The sequence below is a fragment of the Parasteatoda tepidariorum genome, chromosome 2 (genome assembly GCF_982258835.1).
Source record: "Parasteatoda tepidariorum strain Cologne lab strain chromosome 2, Ptep-v5.0, whole genome shotgun sequence".
NCBI lineage: Eukaryota > Metazoa > Arthropoda > Arachnida > Araneae > Theridiidae > Parasteatoda > Parasteatoda tepidariorum.
In genome coordinates, this window is record NC_141756.1 from 26141746 (window position 1) to 26157122 (window position 15377).

At 29.8% G+C, this 15377-nt stretch overlaps 2 protein-coding genes across 2 annotated transcripts; both read left to right on the plus strand.

The window, feature by feature from the left end:
• Positions 1-682: 682 nt before the first annotated feature.
• Positions 683-2506, plus strand: LOC147814863 (speckle-type POZ protein-like). Its single transcript, XM_087156519.1, has one exon. The coding sequence runs from the start codon at positions 1259-1261 to the stop codon at positions 2504-2506; it is 1248 nt and encodes a 415-aa protein (XP_087012645.1). The 5' UTR covers positions 683-1258.
• Positions 2507-7154: 4648 nt separating this feature from the next.
• Positions 7155-13602, plus strand: LOC107438099 (speckle-type POZ protein). Its single transcript, XM_043048837.3, has 2 exons — positions 7155-8727; positions 13253-13602. Exon 1 carries the CDS (start codon positions 7287-7289, stop codon positions 8724-8726), a length of 1440 nt encoding a protein of 479 aa, XP_042904771.1. The 5' UTR covers positions 7155-7286; the 3' UTR covers position 8727; positions 13253-13602.
• The last annotated feature ends 1775 nt before the right edge of the window (positions 13603-15377 follow it).

Sequence of the window (15377 nt, forward strand, 5' to 3'; positions counted from 1 at the left end):
TTCTATGGGCCGAAACGAATGTTGCCCCTTAAAATTATTCCTCATAAGGCATACATCCCACTAGTTTATTTCAAAATTGGCGAGTCACACTTCCCTAGTTTCCCTTGTTAGTTAAATCTCGAGAATATTGCTGTTAGTAAACTGTGCTTCGAGTTGCAAAAACCATAATTTAGGTTTGTGTGGCCAAAAAATTGGTGGATTTACGGTCCCTTTGTTTACTTCTGAATTCACATTATCTTAAGTTGATAATTTTAAATTATCCTTTGTGCTTTCCTTCATGTTTAATGTAAAGTTAAATCAAATAATAGTGATATTTGAATGCTCAACACTTTTTTCATCCAAATAAAATTTTTACTATGCTGAGGTAATCACGGCCGAGTCACCAGTTGTAAGGGAAGATGCTTAGTCTTATTAGTATGTGATTACAGTATACGTCTTTATAGTATGTGATTTTGAATGAATAAATACAAAACAAATTGACGACACTATAACATATAATATCTACAGTTATTTACAAGTTTGTAGTTATGAGCATGATAGATTCCATTTATTAAATACATTATTAGTGAGGAAAAATATTTAATTCCATTATTTCCTTAATATTCAAATATATATAGAACGTCAGGATTGTAATTGAAGTTGCGTTGTCCTAGCAACGCGCTGTTTTTATTATGCAAAATGAAACTTTGATGCGCGTGATTTTAACCACACGCCATCGATCTTGTTTTATAAATAACACTTTTCTATTTTACATTAATTTGTTCACTCTCCTTTAGACAATGGCTATGTCTCACGGTTTTAAGAACCCCTGACTTAAATAGTCCCTAAAGTTATGCACTTAGTTTAATAGAATGCTTCATAATTTATTTTATTTTACTCTATTGATAACTAGTCAAAGAATAATGAAAAAAAGTTAATTGCTGTCAAAAGTTAAATTGATGACAATGCGCAATGTATCGATTTGCAAGAAATCGAATTTACATTTGGATTTCGATTTAAGTTTTGGGCGTTGATTTTTCCAACATAGACACAGTTACTGATTGTTGCGCAGAAGAAAAACAACTATGAGAGGAGTAAAAAATAACGGTGAGAAGTATTTTTTAGAATTATAATCTATTTGCGTCAACATAAAAGAGTAATAATCAAAATTGGAGCAAGCGTGATGCGTTATCTTTGAAATATCAGACCAACCATTGATTAAACTTAAAGTGTTCAGTTTTATATCGCCTTTTTGTTACAGTAGAATTCTCTGAACAAAATGTTTGAAGAATTAACTTTTGTTTGGAAAATACGAAATTTTTCACTGTGTTTTCATAAAAATGGAGAAAAGCTGATTAGTCCTGTTTTTACAACGGAGAAATTTGGAGGTAGCCAGTGGAATTTACAGTTATATCCCAAAGGATATAGAGAGGAGGACGAAGGATACATATCCTTTTTCTTAGGAAAGGAGAATAATGATTTATACAGTGAAGTAAACACTGTAAGTTATGACTTAGCCATCGTTGGAATGACTGACAGTAATAAAGATCTGGCTACTCGAACTATAGAGAATCACACTTTTGAGAAAGGAGAGAGATTGGGCGTTCCTAAGTTTTTAAAATTGTCTACATTGAACAATGAATTAAAAAACGGAGTGGAGGACATTCTAGTCGTCCGTTGTCGCATATTCTCTTCTGACACGCAAAAAAGACTTCCTGATTGCGAAGCCTGTACGGAGATTGGTGTCGATCAAGCATCGTTTCTTTGGGAATTGAAATTCCAAGATAATTCCAAGAAAGAAGCTAGTACCAAGATCGAATTTTCTACGAAATCAATTTACATCCTCGAGCTGAGAGTGATTGATGATAAGGTGAAAATAAGCATTCATCAGAACGAGGAAGATTCGGTCTCGTCCAAGTTTATCAAGGGAAAATTGTCTATAATAACTGTGAAGGGAAAAGTAACAATGTCTGCCACTGATAATCACTTTTTTCAAGCCAATGTTAAAAATGAAGTATGGGAGTTCCCATTATTTATTCCAAGTAAATTAATTAACCCTGGGAAATATATAAAAGACGATCCGTTTATTCTTTTATGTGAATTTTTTGCTTCAGATAGAGTTGTATCAGAATCCATTGCTAGCTCAAAGGATAATTATTGTTCGAATACAGATATTTGCCCAAATTTACTCAGAGAGTTTAAAAATATGCTTCATGACAAAATTTACTCTGATGTGAAATTGAAAACCGACGATGACGTTTTGAATGCCCACAGATCAGTTCTAGCAGCTCGTTCCGCTGTGTTTGCCGCAATGTTCCACCAGGATATGATAGAATCTCAGACTAGTACTGTGGAAATTTTTGATGTGGATTCAGACACACTGAAATCGTTCTTGGAATTTATCTACACAGGGAAAGTTGAAGACATCGATTATGCAATGGCTAAAGAATTATTGTTAGTAGCCGATAAGTATCAAGTATTGACACTGAAGGAAAAATGTGTTTCTTTCTTCTTGATAGGTTCTTGATAGGTTTAACTGGTTAGATTTATGCAAGTTTAATCTTTTTGAGAATGTTCTTTTTAATGGTTTAGATTTTTATAAACAAATTATTGGAATTCCACAAGGTAATTCCTTTTCTGGGGCTTTTGCCAACATTTTTTTGCACTTTTTTGAGGCTAAATTTCTTGAACATAAAGTACTTAATGCTTTCCGATATATTGATGATTTGATTTTGTTTAATTGTGACGATTTTAATTTTATTTATACAATTTATCCTGGTGATTTGGTCCTGAAAAAAACTAATGAAAATTGCTTTAATATTGAATATTTAGATTTTAAAATTGATATTGTTAACAATTTTATTAAAATTGGTGTGTTTGATAAAAGAAAAGCCTTTAATTTTAATGTTATTTTTTTCTGCAACTTTAAAACTAATTTGTGTAGTAAAATATTCAAAAATCTTGTTTTTTCGCAATTAGTTAGGATCAAGAAAATTTGTAATAATGTTGAAAGTTTTCGAGAAGCTGTGGATAATTTTTTAAATAATTTGAGTAAAAATGATTTTCCTTTTAATTTTTGCAATGTTAATTTTTTAATTAAAAAAATGATTGATGGTTTTTAGGTTTTTTTTTATATTTTTTCTTTTAACAGGGCGCAATTCTAGTCTTAACTGAGCAGCCCCAGTTAAGCATTCTATTAATTTATCTACGTATCTCCTTCTCCTGACCTTTTCATATCATATCATTTTTAAACTTTTACTGCGCATTATTATAGGGGGCGTTGTTTTTCAGTTTTTAGTGTTTTCTTTTCCTCCGCTTTTGAAGTTGATTCTTGACCTGTGACTGTGAGTTTTTAATTTTCTGATGATTTTTATTGATTTTCTTTTCGTAATTTGTTTATTCTTTTGAATGTATCTTGTTTTTCCTGGACCTCTATACAAAACCATCGGGGTACTGAGGGAGATATTTTAAGCTTTTGCTTCTCCCTCAAACAGAAATGGTTTTGTTTTTAATGGCTACCGGGGCCGGTACCCCCTGAAGACGTCGGCTTCGGTGGTCGTATTTTTGTTTTATTTCATTTGTTTTGTATTTCTTTCTTGGAATCTGTTATATCTTTCAAAACTGTCTTCGAAGTACTTTCTTTAGCTGATTTAATCAGTCATAAGTATTTAAAAAAAACTGCTATGAACTTTGTTGCAACGAACTCAAAAATTTTATTCATCTCGCCTGAGTGGTTGAATTTGATTCAGAATAATGTAAAATTAGCTGGTGAAATTGTCTCAAACATTTCTGCTAATTTTAGCAAGGCCCCGAAGAACATTACCGGTAAGTAAATAATTGTATTTCGACGATATAGTAGTATGTATTCAACTGATGAAATTATGAATTGCTTTTATCTAATTGATTTAAAAATGAATTATTTGTTCCAATGAATTAAACAAGGTATATTATTGTAAAAATGTTATAGATTTTTTTATGAAGTTTTCAACGACTTCTGAGGAAAAAAAATTAAAATTCCATTTGATTGTCGCAGGCAGGAGGAATTTAGAGACGATTATGAAAAATAAAATGGAAAAAAATTTTTCAAGCTTTCCTCGGCAATCAAATAAGCTTTTGTATTTCAAGCCTCACCTTCTTCAGTAGAGATTTGACTGATGTAGATTATGTTTTTATTTTTCTCATCACTTAAATCAGGGTGCGTAGCCAAATTATTTAACAAAAAATAAGCACCTTTTAAGCATTTTCAAGTACTCAAAAAATGTTTTTAAGCACTTTAAAAATATATTATAATTTGGCAGGGTTGGAAAGTTTTTTGAGAATTAGCGGTTTTATTTTGTTTTAACCGTCAAAAAAACCCTTTTAGCACTGTTTTTAACGATTGTCAAAAGTCATAAAATTTTGAATCATGTAAAACGAATGACGTTTTCATACGCTGCGTACTGATAATATGCTGAAATAGTTTGGGGTTGAATTAATAGTGAAAACGTTGAGCAGAACAATGTGAACTGTGTCTTTTTTCAGAATTCGAAGCTAAAATCAACATAGTAAAAGAAAAATCTCATTTTGGAAAAGGGAAAATGAAGCATTATTAAAAACACCCCATTAAAAAAGGCTCCTTTATAGGCTTTAAAAGAACGAAAATTGAAAATAAGCACCTTTAAGCATTTTTTAAAAACGCTACGCACCCTGCAAATATTAGATTTTGATTTAATATTTTCAGACTTCATTTTTGATAGCTATCTTAAAAATATATTCTGTTAAGAGTGGTAATTACGAAACGCTTTGTTTACAAGTTCAAATATCCCTTTAAATAACAGGATATTTTTCTTTTCTTTCTTTTAAATATGATTTACTGAGTGCTTTGACATGTTGAGTCAATCAGTAATTTGCAGATATTATGATAAATAAAAATTGCATATATGTATGTCAGTGTTATGTCAAAATTGTGTAATATTTAAAGAGTTCTGAAAAAAAAATTATTAACATATTTAATAGTTTTTACATGCTAGGTATATCTCAATCATTACTTTATAAGAGCCGTGTAAAATAATTATATAGTGGGCCAGGAAATAAAAAAAAGAATACATAAAGTAAAAGTAAATAGCGCTACTTATTTTTACTTCATTTACTTCATTTAGCCTAATAATTTTACACGCAAAAACAAATTATAAATTTAATACAGATACAAAATGCACCATCATCAAATATATTTGAACCAGATTTACAGCGTGCATTAATAACACTAGCGTAGTTTTAATAACACTGTTTCAAGTTTTGTTATTAATTTTTATTCCCTAAATTCTAAGTTTTAATGAAGTTTTATGGTCATATATATTTCATACAGTGTGTGTTTTAAATCATAACTTTTAAGCTTTCATGCAATTGCATTGCAAGTAATTTTATCATAAAATTATGTACGTAACTTCAGTCACCAAGTATTATACTTTAAGTTGTACTGCATTTAAACTTTTTCTTTAAATTATCTCAGTGGAACCTTTTGCGGTTGGTTTACTTCATTGATTTTCATTTTATTTTAATTTTTCGGTATTTTTAAAGTCATTGTTAATTTCCTGCATAACAAAGGCCTTAAAACTTACTTCCCGCTGTGGAATGATCGTAAAAACACATTTCTCAGCAGTTCAACGAAGTCAAGCATCACTGGCTGCTGTTAGTAAGTGGTTGGGTGACCACTTTGATCAGTCTGCGTAGGGACTGAGAATGCGCGGTATCAGTCCTCGTTAAACTGTTCGACCGTAAGGTGCTCAACTTCGCGCGCAGGTCGTCAGGATACCGAAGCGGAGATGCCATCTTCTCTGCAGAGGATCAAAGTTGTGATGGTATGTCTTCGGATCATTCTCAGGGATGTTTTCCAGACCGACACCAATACACCATTGTGCAGCCCTAGTGCGACGTAAATAAAGTACCTACCTCGAAACTTACTTTTGTTTCACCAGCATCGAACTAAGAATGTGAGGGATCTCTTAATAGAATGAATTATTTTCGAATTTGCAGAAATGCTTAAAACTGTTTTTAGTTTAGCCATTACTAACTCGTTTTACGCGATTTATTATAAATGTTTTGCATTTTATGTCATGTTTATATTATGTTTAGTGTTTAGAGATTTTCCTTTTTAAATTTATAGTTTCACTATACAAAACTCTGATTTGACTGTGACAAGTTATAGGATCACTTTTGCTTGTGCATAATATTTTTGTCGATAAAATGCATAACAAGAAAGAAGCTTTTGTTAATATCTTATTCTTTTTAACTATTAATTAGTCATTGTAATCACATAAATTGGAAAAATAAGAATCAGATCTTACTTGGTTTTTCACTTTTACATAATATCTAAATTTCTAAAATAAAAATGAATAAAAAAAATTTAACCTTTTTATTAATAATTTTGGAATTACCTCTTAACATATTTTTAGACTTTAGTTACCCTATTACCAACTAACCTTAGACCAAAAGTAAAAAAAAAATGAATATAGAATTTTTACTGTTGGTCTAAGTCATGCCATTTATTAGGGACAACTCAGTATATCATTTTTTCTTTTAATTTTTTAAATTTTTATACTTATAAACATGAAGTGTAACTGTAGACTCAACTTTAATTAATAATTAAGTACTTAAGTAAATGCTCATAAATTTGCAGACTTTCTAAATTGAAAAAAGGTCAAGAAGTACATCTCTGTCCAACAAAATACAAACGAAATATAACAATCATATGTAATTATATATTTTTTCTAATACTGAAATTATTTAAAGTGGTTTGAAATACTTAATGATAATTGTAGCTATATAAAAATGTAGATTTTTTTAAAATTCAAACTTCAAAAAGGTATTTCTGCTTCATAAAAATGTATCATCACTATTCATATAAAATTACAATTAGGAGAAAAATTTTTTCGATTTCTTTCCAGATAATATTAAGAAATTTTTTTGAAGTTATTAGATGCTCCTACAAGCATAATTTTATTATAAAATGTATATCTGAATAAATTTAATGTTTTTAAATAATTTCAGTGAAATAAAACGAATGCGAAAGGACAAAATTAACATATTGAAATAAAATTAAAAACTGTTTCTAAATTATATCATATTTATCTATCGTTAAGCCTTTATTGAGATCGTTGTTTGACCTTGGTGGTTGTTCAACCCAATGCCAAGAACAAGTAGATAACGAGACACGTGATCGATTCATAACAGTTATGAGTTTCAGTTCGCATTTTCTATAGCCGGATATTTTATCTGAGTTATAAGATATTCATTCAGAACTTAGTGTCGTTTGATTTGGTACGTGAAATATGGCTAGTGTAACTAAAGTAGAATATTGCTACACGTGGAAAATTGAGAATTATTCTATGTGTTATCGCAAATATACGGAAGCTCTGAGGAGTCCGATTTTCACTCCCAACAACACTGGCGGAAGTAAATGGTATCTGAAATTTTATCCTTCTGGTAGAAAAACAAAGGAATTTAAAGCGTGTACTTTAAATAGAAGTGATGAAGATTTAGGGGTGGAAGAGATATCTATTGCCTATAAAATTGAAATACTAAATGGAGCTGGTAGTCTCACTACTACTCTAGGAAATGATAGTTCTAAATACAAATTTAGAAAAGGAACTGAAATAGGATGGGACCAATTAACCTTCGGAAAGGGGAAAGAAGATCATATAACAATTAAATGTCGGATATTTAGCTTCCTACTAGCTATAGGTGAAGCCGTCACCAAGGTTGAAATAGACAGATGTTCCTTTAGTTGGAGAGTTGATTTGAATGATTGCTTAGACCATGGTGCTGTGACTAGAAAATTTTCTTTTTTTAAAGCGTCACAGTACGAAATAACTGTAATGCTCCCAAATGACAAAATAGAAATTAAAATTCTCAAGTTGGGAAAAAGCAAAACTCCAAGAATCATTTCTGGGAAAATATGCTTGTTGAATAACCTGGGCGATCAAGTTTTGTCTCACTTTGAAAAGCATTTGTTCGATTCATTAGATGATGGTAACGGAACTTGGAACTATCATTCTTTTATTCTTAAGAGTGCGTTAGAACTAGAGGAAAATAAATATATGAAAAATGGAAAATTTTCTCTCTTTTGCGAGTTTTCTGAAGCCAACGGTAACGAGGAAAGTCGTACCGTAGGCTCTGATGATAGCTACTTCACTACTGAAATAAATAATATCGTAACTTTACACAAGGAACTTAAGGACATGTATTTACACATGAAATATTCAGATGTAGGATTACAAGCGGAAAATGTGACTCTGCCAGCTCATAAAATTTTCCTATCCGCTCGTTCTCCTGTGTTTTCTGTTATGTTCGATCAAGACATGGTCGAGAATAGATCAGATATTGTTGATATTACTGATATAGAAGTGGTAACAATGAAATCTTTTCTGGAGTTTATTTACACAGGTAATGTGATATTTCAAGATGGTAGGAGTGCTTTAAAGTTGTTGTTGGCGGCCGAAAAGTATCAAGTTTTATCCTTGAAGGAAACATGTGCTGAATATCTAATACCCTCTCTTTCTGTTGAAGATGTATGTGATGTTATAGTTGTTGCTGATAAAGTAAACCAGAAAAAACTTAAGAAAGGTGCATTGGATTATATTGCAAAACATATAACTGAAATTTCAAATTCGAGTGAATGGCTAGAATTATTGAAAACGCATACTGAGTTATCGGCGGAAATTTTTTCGTACATTGCTACTCATTTTGAGCTTAAGCCAAGGGAAAATTGAGGTAAGTTTTTGTTTATATTCTTGTTTGTCGCCTTTATTACAGTATTGTTTCAAAAATGAATTTCGATTAATTAATTTAATTAAATTAATAAATAATTAAAATTAAAATTTTTTAATCTTTTTTTATTTTAATTGCTTAAATTTAAATTATTTTTTTTACTTAATATTTTTCAGTTAGACAGAAATCGCCACTGTGTATCATTATTCTATTAAGATACAAAGGCTTCAAAAAGAATTTTTTTAACAAGTCGGCGAATAGTTAAAAATATTTTTTTATAACAATAAATTGAAACTCGCGCAAGAAAAAGATTCATTGAAGCTCATGAGGATAAAATAATCATTCGCTAACTTTTAAATGACACGGCGAATTTTGTCCTAATGTTGGCTATCCTAATGTTCTTTTTTTTAACAAAACTGTTTAAAAGATTTTTTTTATTTAATCTTCTACTTTTCTAAAAAGCGTAATAATAGAAATATTTTTTTTGAAAAATTTGTCATTTGAAATTGAAATTAAAAAAAAAATTACTTCAAAATTTAACTTTGTAACGTAAATTAAACATGAAAAATGAATCTACATCAAAGAATGATAAAATACCAAAACAAAAAATATATATATATATAATAATCATTAAGTATATATGTAAAAATAATATACAATATACTCTTCAAACACATTTTGTAAATAATAACTATTTACAAGCTGTGTTTAATGAGTGAAAATAGTTTTTCAAAGAAAAAAAAAATATGCGCATATGTCCGAAGAGAAAATGTTTCTTAAATTTATCGTATAAAGGAAAAACATTGTTGTAATATGATTACAAATATTAACCTATTAATATACTTATTATTATAAATATATTTATATTTAATATGATAGTATCACGTGTAATTGTCAAAGAAAATTATTTGCTATTAAATTGAAAGCAATTAAAAAAAGCTTTATATGTAAGATTCTATATTATGTGCAATTATAAAACAGCGATTTTGTTTTTAAAAGCTTCTCCCTCACGCCGAGACCTAACTCAAATGGCATGTAGAGAGAAAGAAGTACCGAATAAAAATATTGAATAGCTTTTTAAAGTAGATGTAGAGTAAATGTAATAGCGGGGGTTATATTAAAATTTAAGATTCGAAGATTTCTGACAAAATTATACCTATACGATTCTGCATCAAGTATGTTTTGAAAAGTTATTAGTTATACTAGGGGGCTACGCCCCCTTTTCGCTGCAGCTCACCAACCCCGAAAATTGCTTCGCAATTATTGTCGTTTCTTGGCAGAACACAATTTTTCCACTAAAGTTAAAATTATCCACTTAACATGTATGTAGTAAAGGAAATTCTGTTTGCTTACGCTTGTGGCTCCACTTCCTACGTCCAAATATTATTATCTATTAGTATTATAAATACCTATTTAAATCTAATGGTAAGCAGAAATAATTTTTCTAAGTAATCGTTTTTTAAAATAACAATTGTTATAACAATATATAGTTATAACAATATATTGTTGAAACAAATTTGATGAGTTTGCAAATGTAATTTAAAATTTTCGCTTGCCAAATGGGTGGATATATTAAATACTACTTTTACTTGCATCTCATTGCGTATAAAGCTGATCATTGAGTTATAAATCATTTAACAGATATCTTTAACTGTAACTTATTACAGTTTATTAATGTTATTAGCTCATAACTTATAATAATAGTAAAACAGTTTATAAGATTGGACCACCTTTCTAAATAACTTTAACTTAAAATGTAGCGCAGAATTACTTTGTAATAAAACAATAAGAAAAAAACAATTTTCCTAGTTTTAAACTCTTGAATTAAAGGCGTAATAATAGAAGTACAGGAAAATAACTTTAAATTACAGATACAAAAGCATTTTTAGAAAAAGAATACCAATATAACTTTTATTAATTTTATGCTGATGACAACCAAAACAATATGGAAATGAATGAAGGAAAACTGGATCCTACCACGTGATTTTCTGGTCAATAAAAATGCACCGACAACAATGGAAAACTGTGTTAGACCAATATGTTTTTATGTTATATAGAGATATATTTATTGTTTTTAGTTATATGTTTTTGGGTACTATGCGTTAAAAACATTTTTCAGTATTGTTCAAATCAGTTTTTATCAATTTAAACAATAATAAATTTATATTTTGAAAGATTTAAAGGCAGACTAAAAAAAAATAATAATAAATAAATAAAAACTGACCTCTATGAATAATTTATGATCTAACGTTCTAGGACTTATGTCTTCCATCTTAAAGGATCCAATAGGCAACCTATAATATGCAAATTAATTAGTGCAGATGATATTTTAAATTACGTTTCAGTCGCAAAAACGCACGTTCTCTGAAGAAAAAAAACATAATTTTTTTTGACAACTTCGGATTTCTGACTCGCAAAATATTGGGGGTTACTACCATCTGGGAAATATGGTTCTAATAGTTTGCTCAGTAGAGCTGTCCAAAGTTTGGGCCCTTTTAATGTTACTTTTTGCGTTCTTTGCCGCATCTCGAGAACTATGTGAATTGATAAAATTTTGCACGCCATTGTAAAATTCGTTTATCCGAAAATAATTTTTTGCAAAAAATAACTTTTATTAAATGCTTTTTTATTGTTTTATTTAATATATTAGTCAAAAATATTTTGAATTGCAAGGTACGATTAAATGTGAACGAAATCGGTCGTATAGCTCCTGAAAATCGAATTTTCAAAGTGTTTTATCAAAAAGTAGATTTCGCAAGAACTATTCGACCGATTTCACTAAATGTTTTGTATTTTTCTGTGTAAAATTACTATATTTAGAATGATTTTAAAAAATTGTGTACCTTACAATTCAAATCTTTTATACATATTAAATATAATAGTTAAAATAATAAATATTTACTGAAATCAATTTTTTTTCCTAGAATAAAAATAACAATATATAGTCTTTGGATAAATGAATTTTGCAATTGCATGCAAAAAAAATTTACATTCGCTTAAAACATTTTCGAGATTTGGCGAAATTCGCACCACGTTCGATTATCATTCAGAGGTATAAATTTTGGACCACTCTCCTGACCTAACTATTGGGACCATATTACCCAGATTGCAGCTAGAACCTATTTCGAGCGTCAGAAATCGAAATCCGTCTGGGAAAAAAAGGTTTGTTCATTCAGAGAAAGTAAATTTTTGTGCCTGATTTCGTAACTTAAAATATCGACTGTACTAATTAACATATTTCAGATCACTCCTTCAAACTATTGAGATTGAGTCCTGGAACATGAAAATCTAGTTATTAGAACATGAAAATCTAGTTATTTAGTTAAATTATTCAGGATGGATTGTTATTTTATTTTTCGCCCTGTACAATACGTACGAGAAAGAAAAAAAAAGCACTTTGAATAACGGTTTTTTACTTAAGGACATAATATTGCTGATTAAAAGGGGTGACTTGAAATATGTTAATTAATTTGTGCGAGCCGTGATGGCTTAGGGCAGTATTTCCCAAACTTATGAGTTTTGTGTACCCTGTCTAAATTTTTCGTAATGCCGTGTACCACAAATAAAAAAAAAATGAATGTATTTTTTACTATAAAAACGATTGCACAAAAGTTAAAAATCACAACTAGCTATTGACACCACTAATTATTAACTGTTAACTCTGCAAAAAATAGCCAATCGAAAAATACATAATCGTAAATTTTCATGACTAGCTTTGTTTTTAAATAAAATGTTCTGAAATTTTCGTATGTTATAAAATATTTCGCATAAGAACGCGTACCCCCACTAAACTGTTCCCGTACCCCTGGGGGTCCGCGTACCACAGTTTGGGAAACACTGGCTTAGAGGATGGAGCGTTCGCCTTCCAATAAAATGAACCGGGTTAGAATCGGATTCCGCACCTGGCTCTCACCGGCCACAGTGCAGATATAAAATATCTTCAAATGGTAAACAGAATGGTTAGAGTCCCATTGCCGTTGGGCTAAACATGGTAGGTTTTCGTGGTTTTCCTCCCCATGCAACGCAAATGCCGGTTAGCTCTATCGAAAAGTTAGTTCCATCAAAACTTGATCTAGGAGTTCCCCTTGTCTTCTGTACTGTATTCAAAATTACAAGGCTACGGCAGAGAACATAAACCCAAAATTGGGTCGGCTGCTCAAGGATGATTATAAAATAAAATAATAGAAATTGTTTTCATCACGCCTGAGTGGTTGAATTTTATTCAGAATAATGTAAAATTAGCTGGTGAAATATTTTCAAACATTTCTGTTATCTGTTAATTTTAACATGACCCCCAAAGAACATTACCGGTAAGTAAGTAGTTGTATTTCGACGATATAGTGGTATGTATTCAACTGATAAAATTATGAATTGCTTTTATCTAATTGATGTAAAAATGAATTATTTGTTCTAATGGATTAGACATGGTATATTATTGTAAGAATGTTATAGATTGTTTTTATGAAGTTTTTAATCACTTATGAGGAAGGCAGGACTAAAAATTTAAAATTCTATTTGATTGTTGCAGGCAACAGGAATTGAGAGGCGATTGTAAGAAAAAGTCTTCAAGCTTTTCTAGGCAATCAAATAGGTTTTTGTGTTTCAAGCCACACCTTCTGCAGTAGAGATTCGGTTGATATAGATAAAGTTTTTTCCCCATGTCTTAAATATTAGTTTGTGATTCTTCATGTTCATATTTTTCTGATTTCATTTTTGATGATTCTCCTAAAAATATATTTTGTTAAGAGAAGTAATTACGGAACACTTTGTTTCCCTTTAAATAACGTTTTATTTTTCCTCTCTTTTTTTAGTGCTTTACTTTGATGAGTCTATCTGTAATTTGTAGATATCATGCAAAATAAAAATTGAATTTATGTATGTCTGTGTCATATTAGAATTGTGGAAAATTTTAAGTGTTGATTCTGAAAAAACTTTATCACCATGTTTAATAGTTTTATCAACATGTTAAGTATATTATTTCAGTTATTTCCTCATGTAAGGGCCCTATACTATAATTACAAAGTAGGCCAAGAAAGAAAGAAAGAAGTATAAATAGAAAGCACTACTTTATTTACACTTCAGACTTATTATTTTACTCGGAAGAATAAATAATAAATTTAATGCAGTTAAAAAAACATATCATCATCAAATATATTTGCATTTAAACCATTTTTGCAGCAAAAATTTCGGACCCTCATTTTAGCAAAACTGTTTTGAATTAAATTATTAATTTTTATATTACAAATTCTTTGTTTTAATGCAGTTTTGGGATAGCATATTTTTTTTATACTGTAAGTGCTTTCAATCTTAATTGTTCTCAATAAAATGTATAACAAGAGAGAAATTTTTTTACAATTTTTTTTAACTATTTTATTTTTTTAATTATTAATTAAATATTGTAATAGCATAAATTTGAATTATAAATATCATGACGTGTTTGGAATTCCACTTTAAATTAATGTCTAAGCTTTTTAAGAGGAAAATTTGGCGAGATAGGTTGCGTGTATTGAATTCTGCATTTTAGATAAGTCAATCGTCCAAGTTAAAAAAGAAGAAATGCGAAATTAAGCATTAATTCTAATAACATTTTAACAACTTAATTGAAAAAACATCTAGAATTATAATCAAACACGTAGAACCAAAGAATAGACGTAAAGCAAAGCACAAAAGAGAGAAAGAACTAAATTTTACGATGGTATATGTACATTTCATTCACTTGAATTTCAGAACAGTTCGCTATACTTCAGGAAAAAGATAGCAAAAAAAAAGAAAAAAAAAAAACTCTTCTAGCTTTCCTCGGCATTCAAAGAGGTTTTTGAGTTTCAAGCGTCACCTTCTTTAGTAGAGATTCGGCTGATATAGATAATGTTGTGATATTTTTCATCTCTTAAATATTAGATTGTGATTAAATATTAGACATACTTTTCAAACAACATTTTTGATAGTATTTATATAAAGTAAATAAATAGCACTACTTATTTTTACTTTACTTACTTTTCAGACTAATAATTTTTATACGCAAAAATAAATAATAAATTTAATTAGAGATACAAAATGTACCATCATCAAATATATTTTAATGAAGTTTTATGATCACATATATTTCATACAGTGTGTGTTTTAAATCTTAAATCTTAAGCTTTCATGCAATTGCATTGCAAGTAATTTTATCATAAAATTATGTACATAACTTCAATCACCAAGTATTATACTTTAAGTAGTACTGCATTTAAACTTTTTTTTCTAAAAAATTATCTCAGTGGAACCTTTTATGGTTGGTTTACTTCATTGATTTTCCTTTTATTTTAATTTTTCGGTATTTTTAAAGTTATTGTTAATTTCCTGCATAACAAAGGCCTTAAAACTTACTTCCCGTTGTGGAATGATCGTAAAAATACATTTCCCAGCAGTACAACGAAGTCAAGCATCACTGGCTGCTGTTAGTAAGTGGTTGGGTGACCACTTTGATCAGTCTACGTAGCGACGGAGGGTGCGCGGTATAGGTCCTCGTTAAACTGTTCGACCGTAAAGTGCTCGACTTCGCGCAGGTCGTCGGGATACCAAAGCAGGGGAGCCGACTCCTCTGCAGAGGATCAAAATTGCGATGGTATGTCTTCGGATCATCCTCAGGGATGTTTTTCGACCGTGCAGCT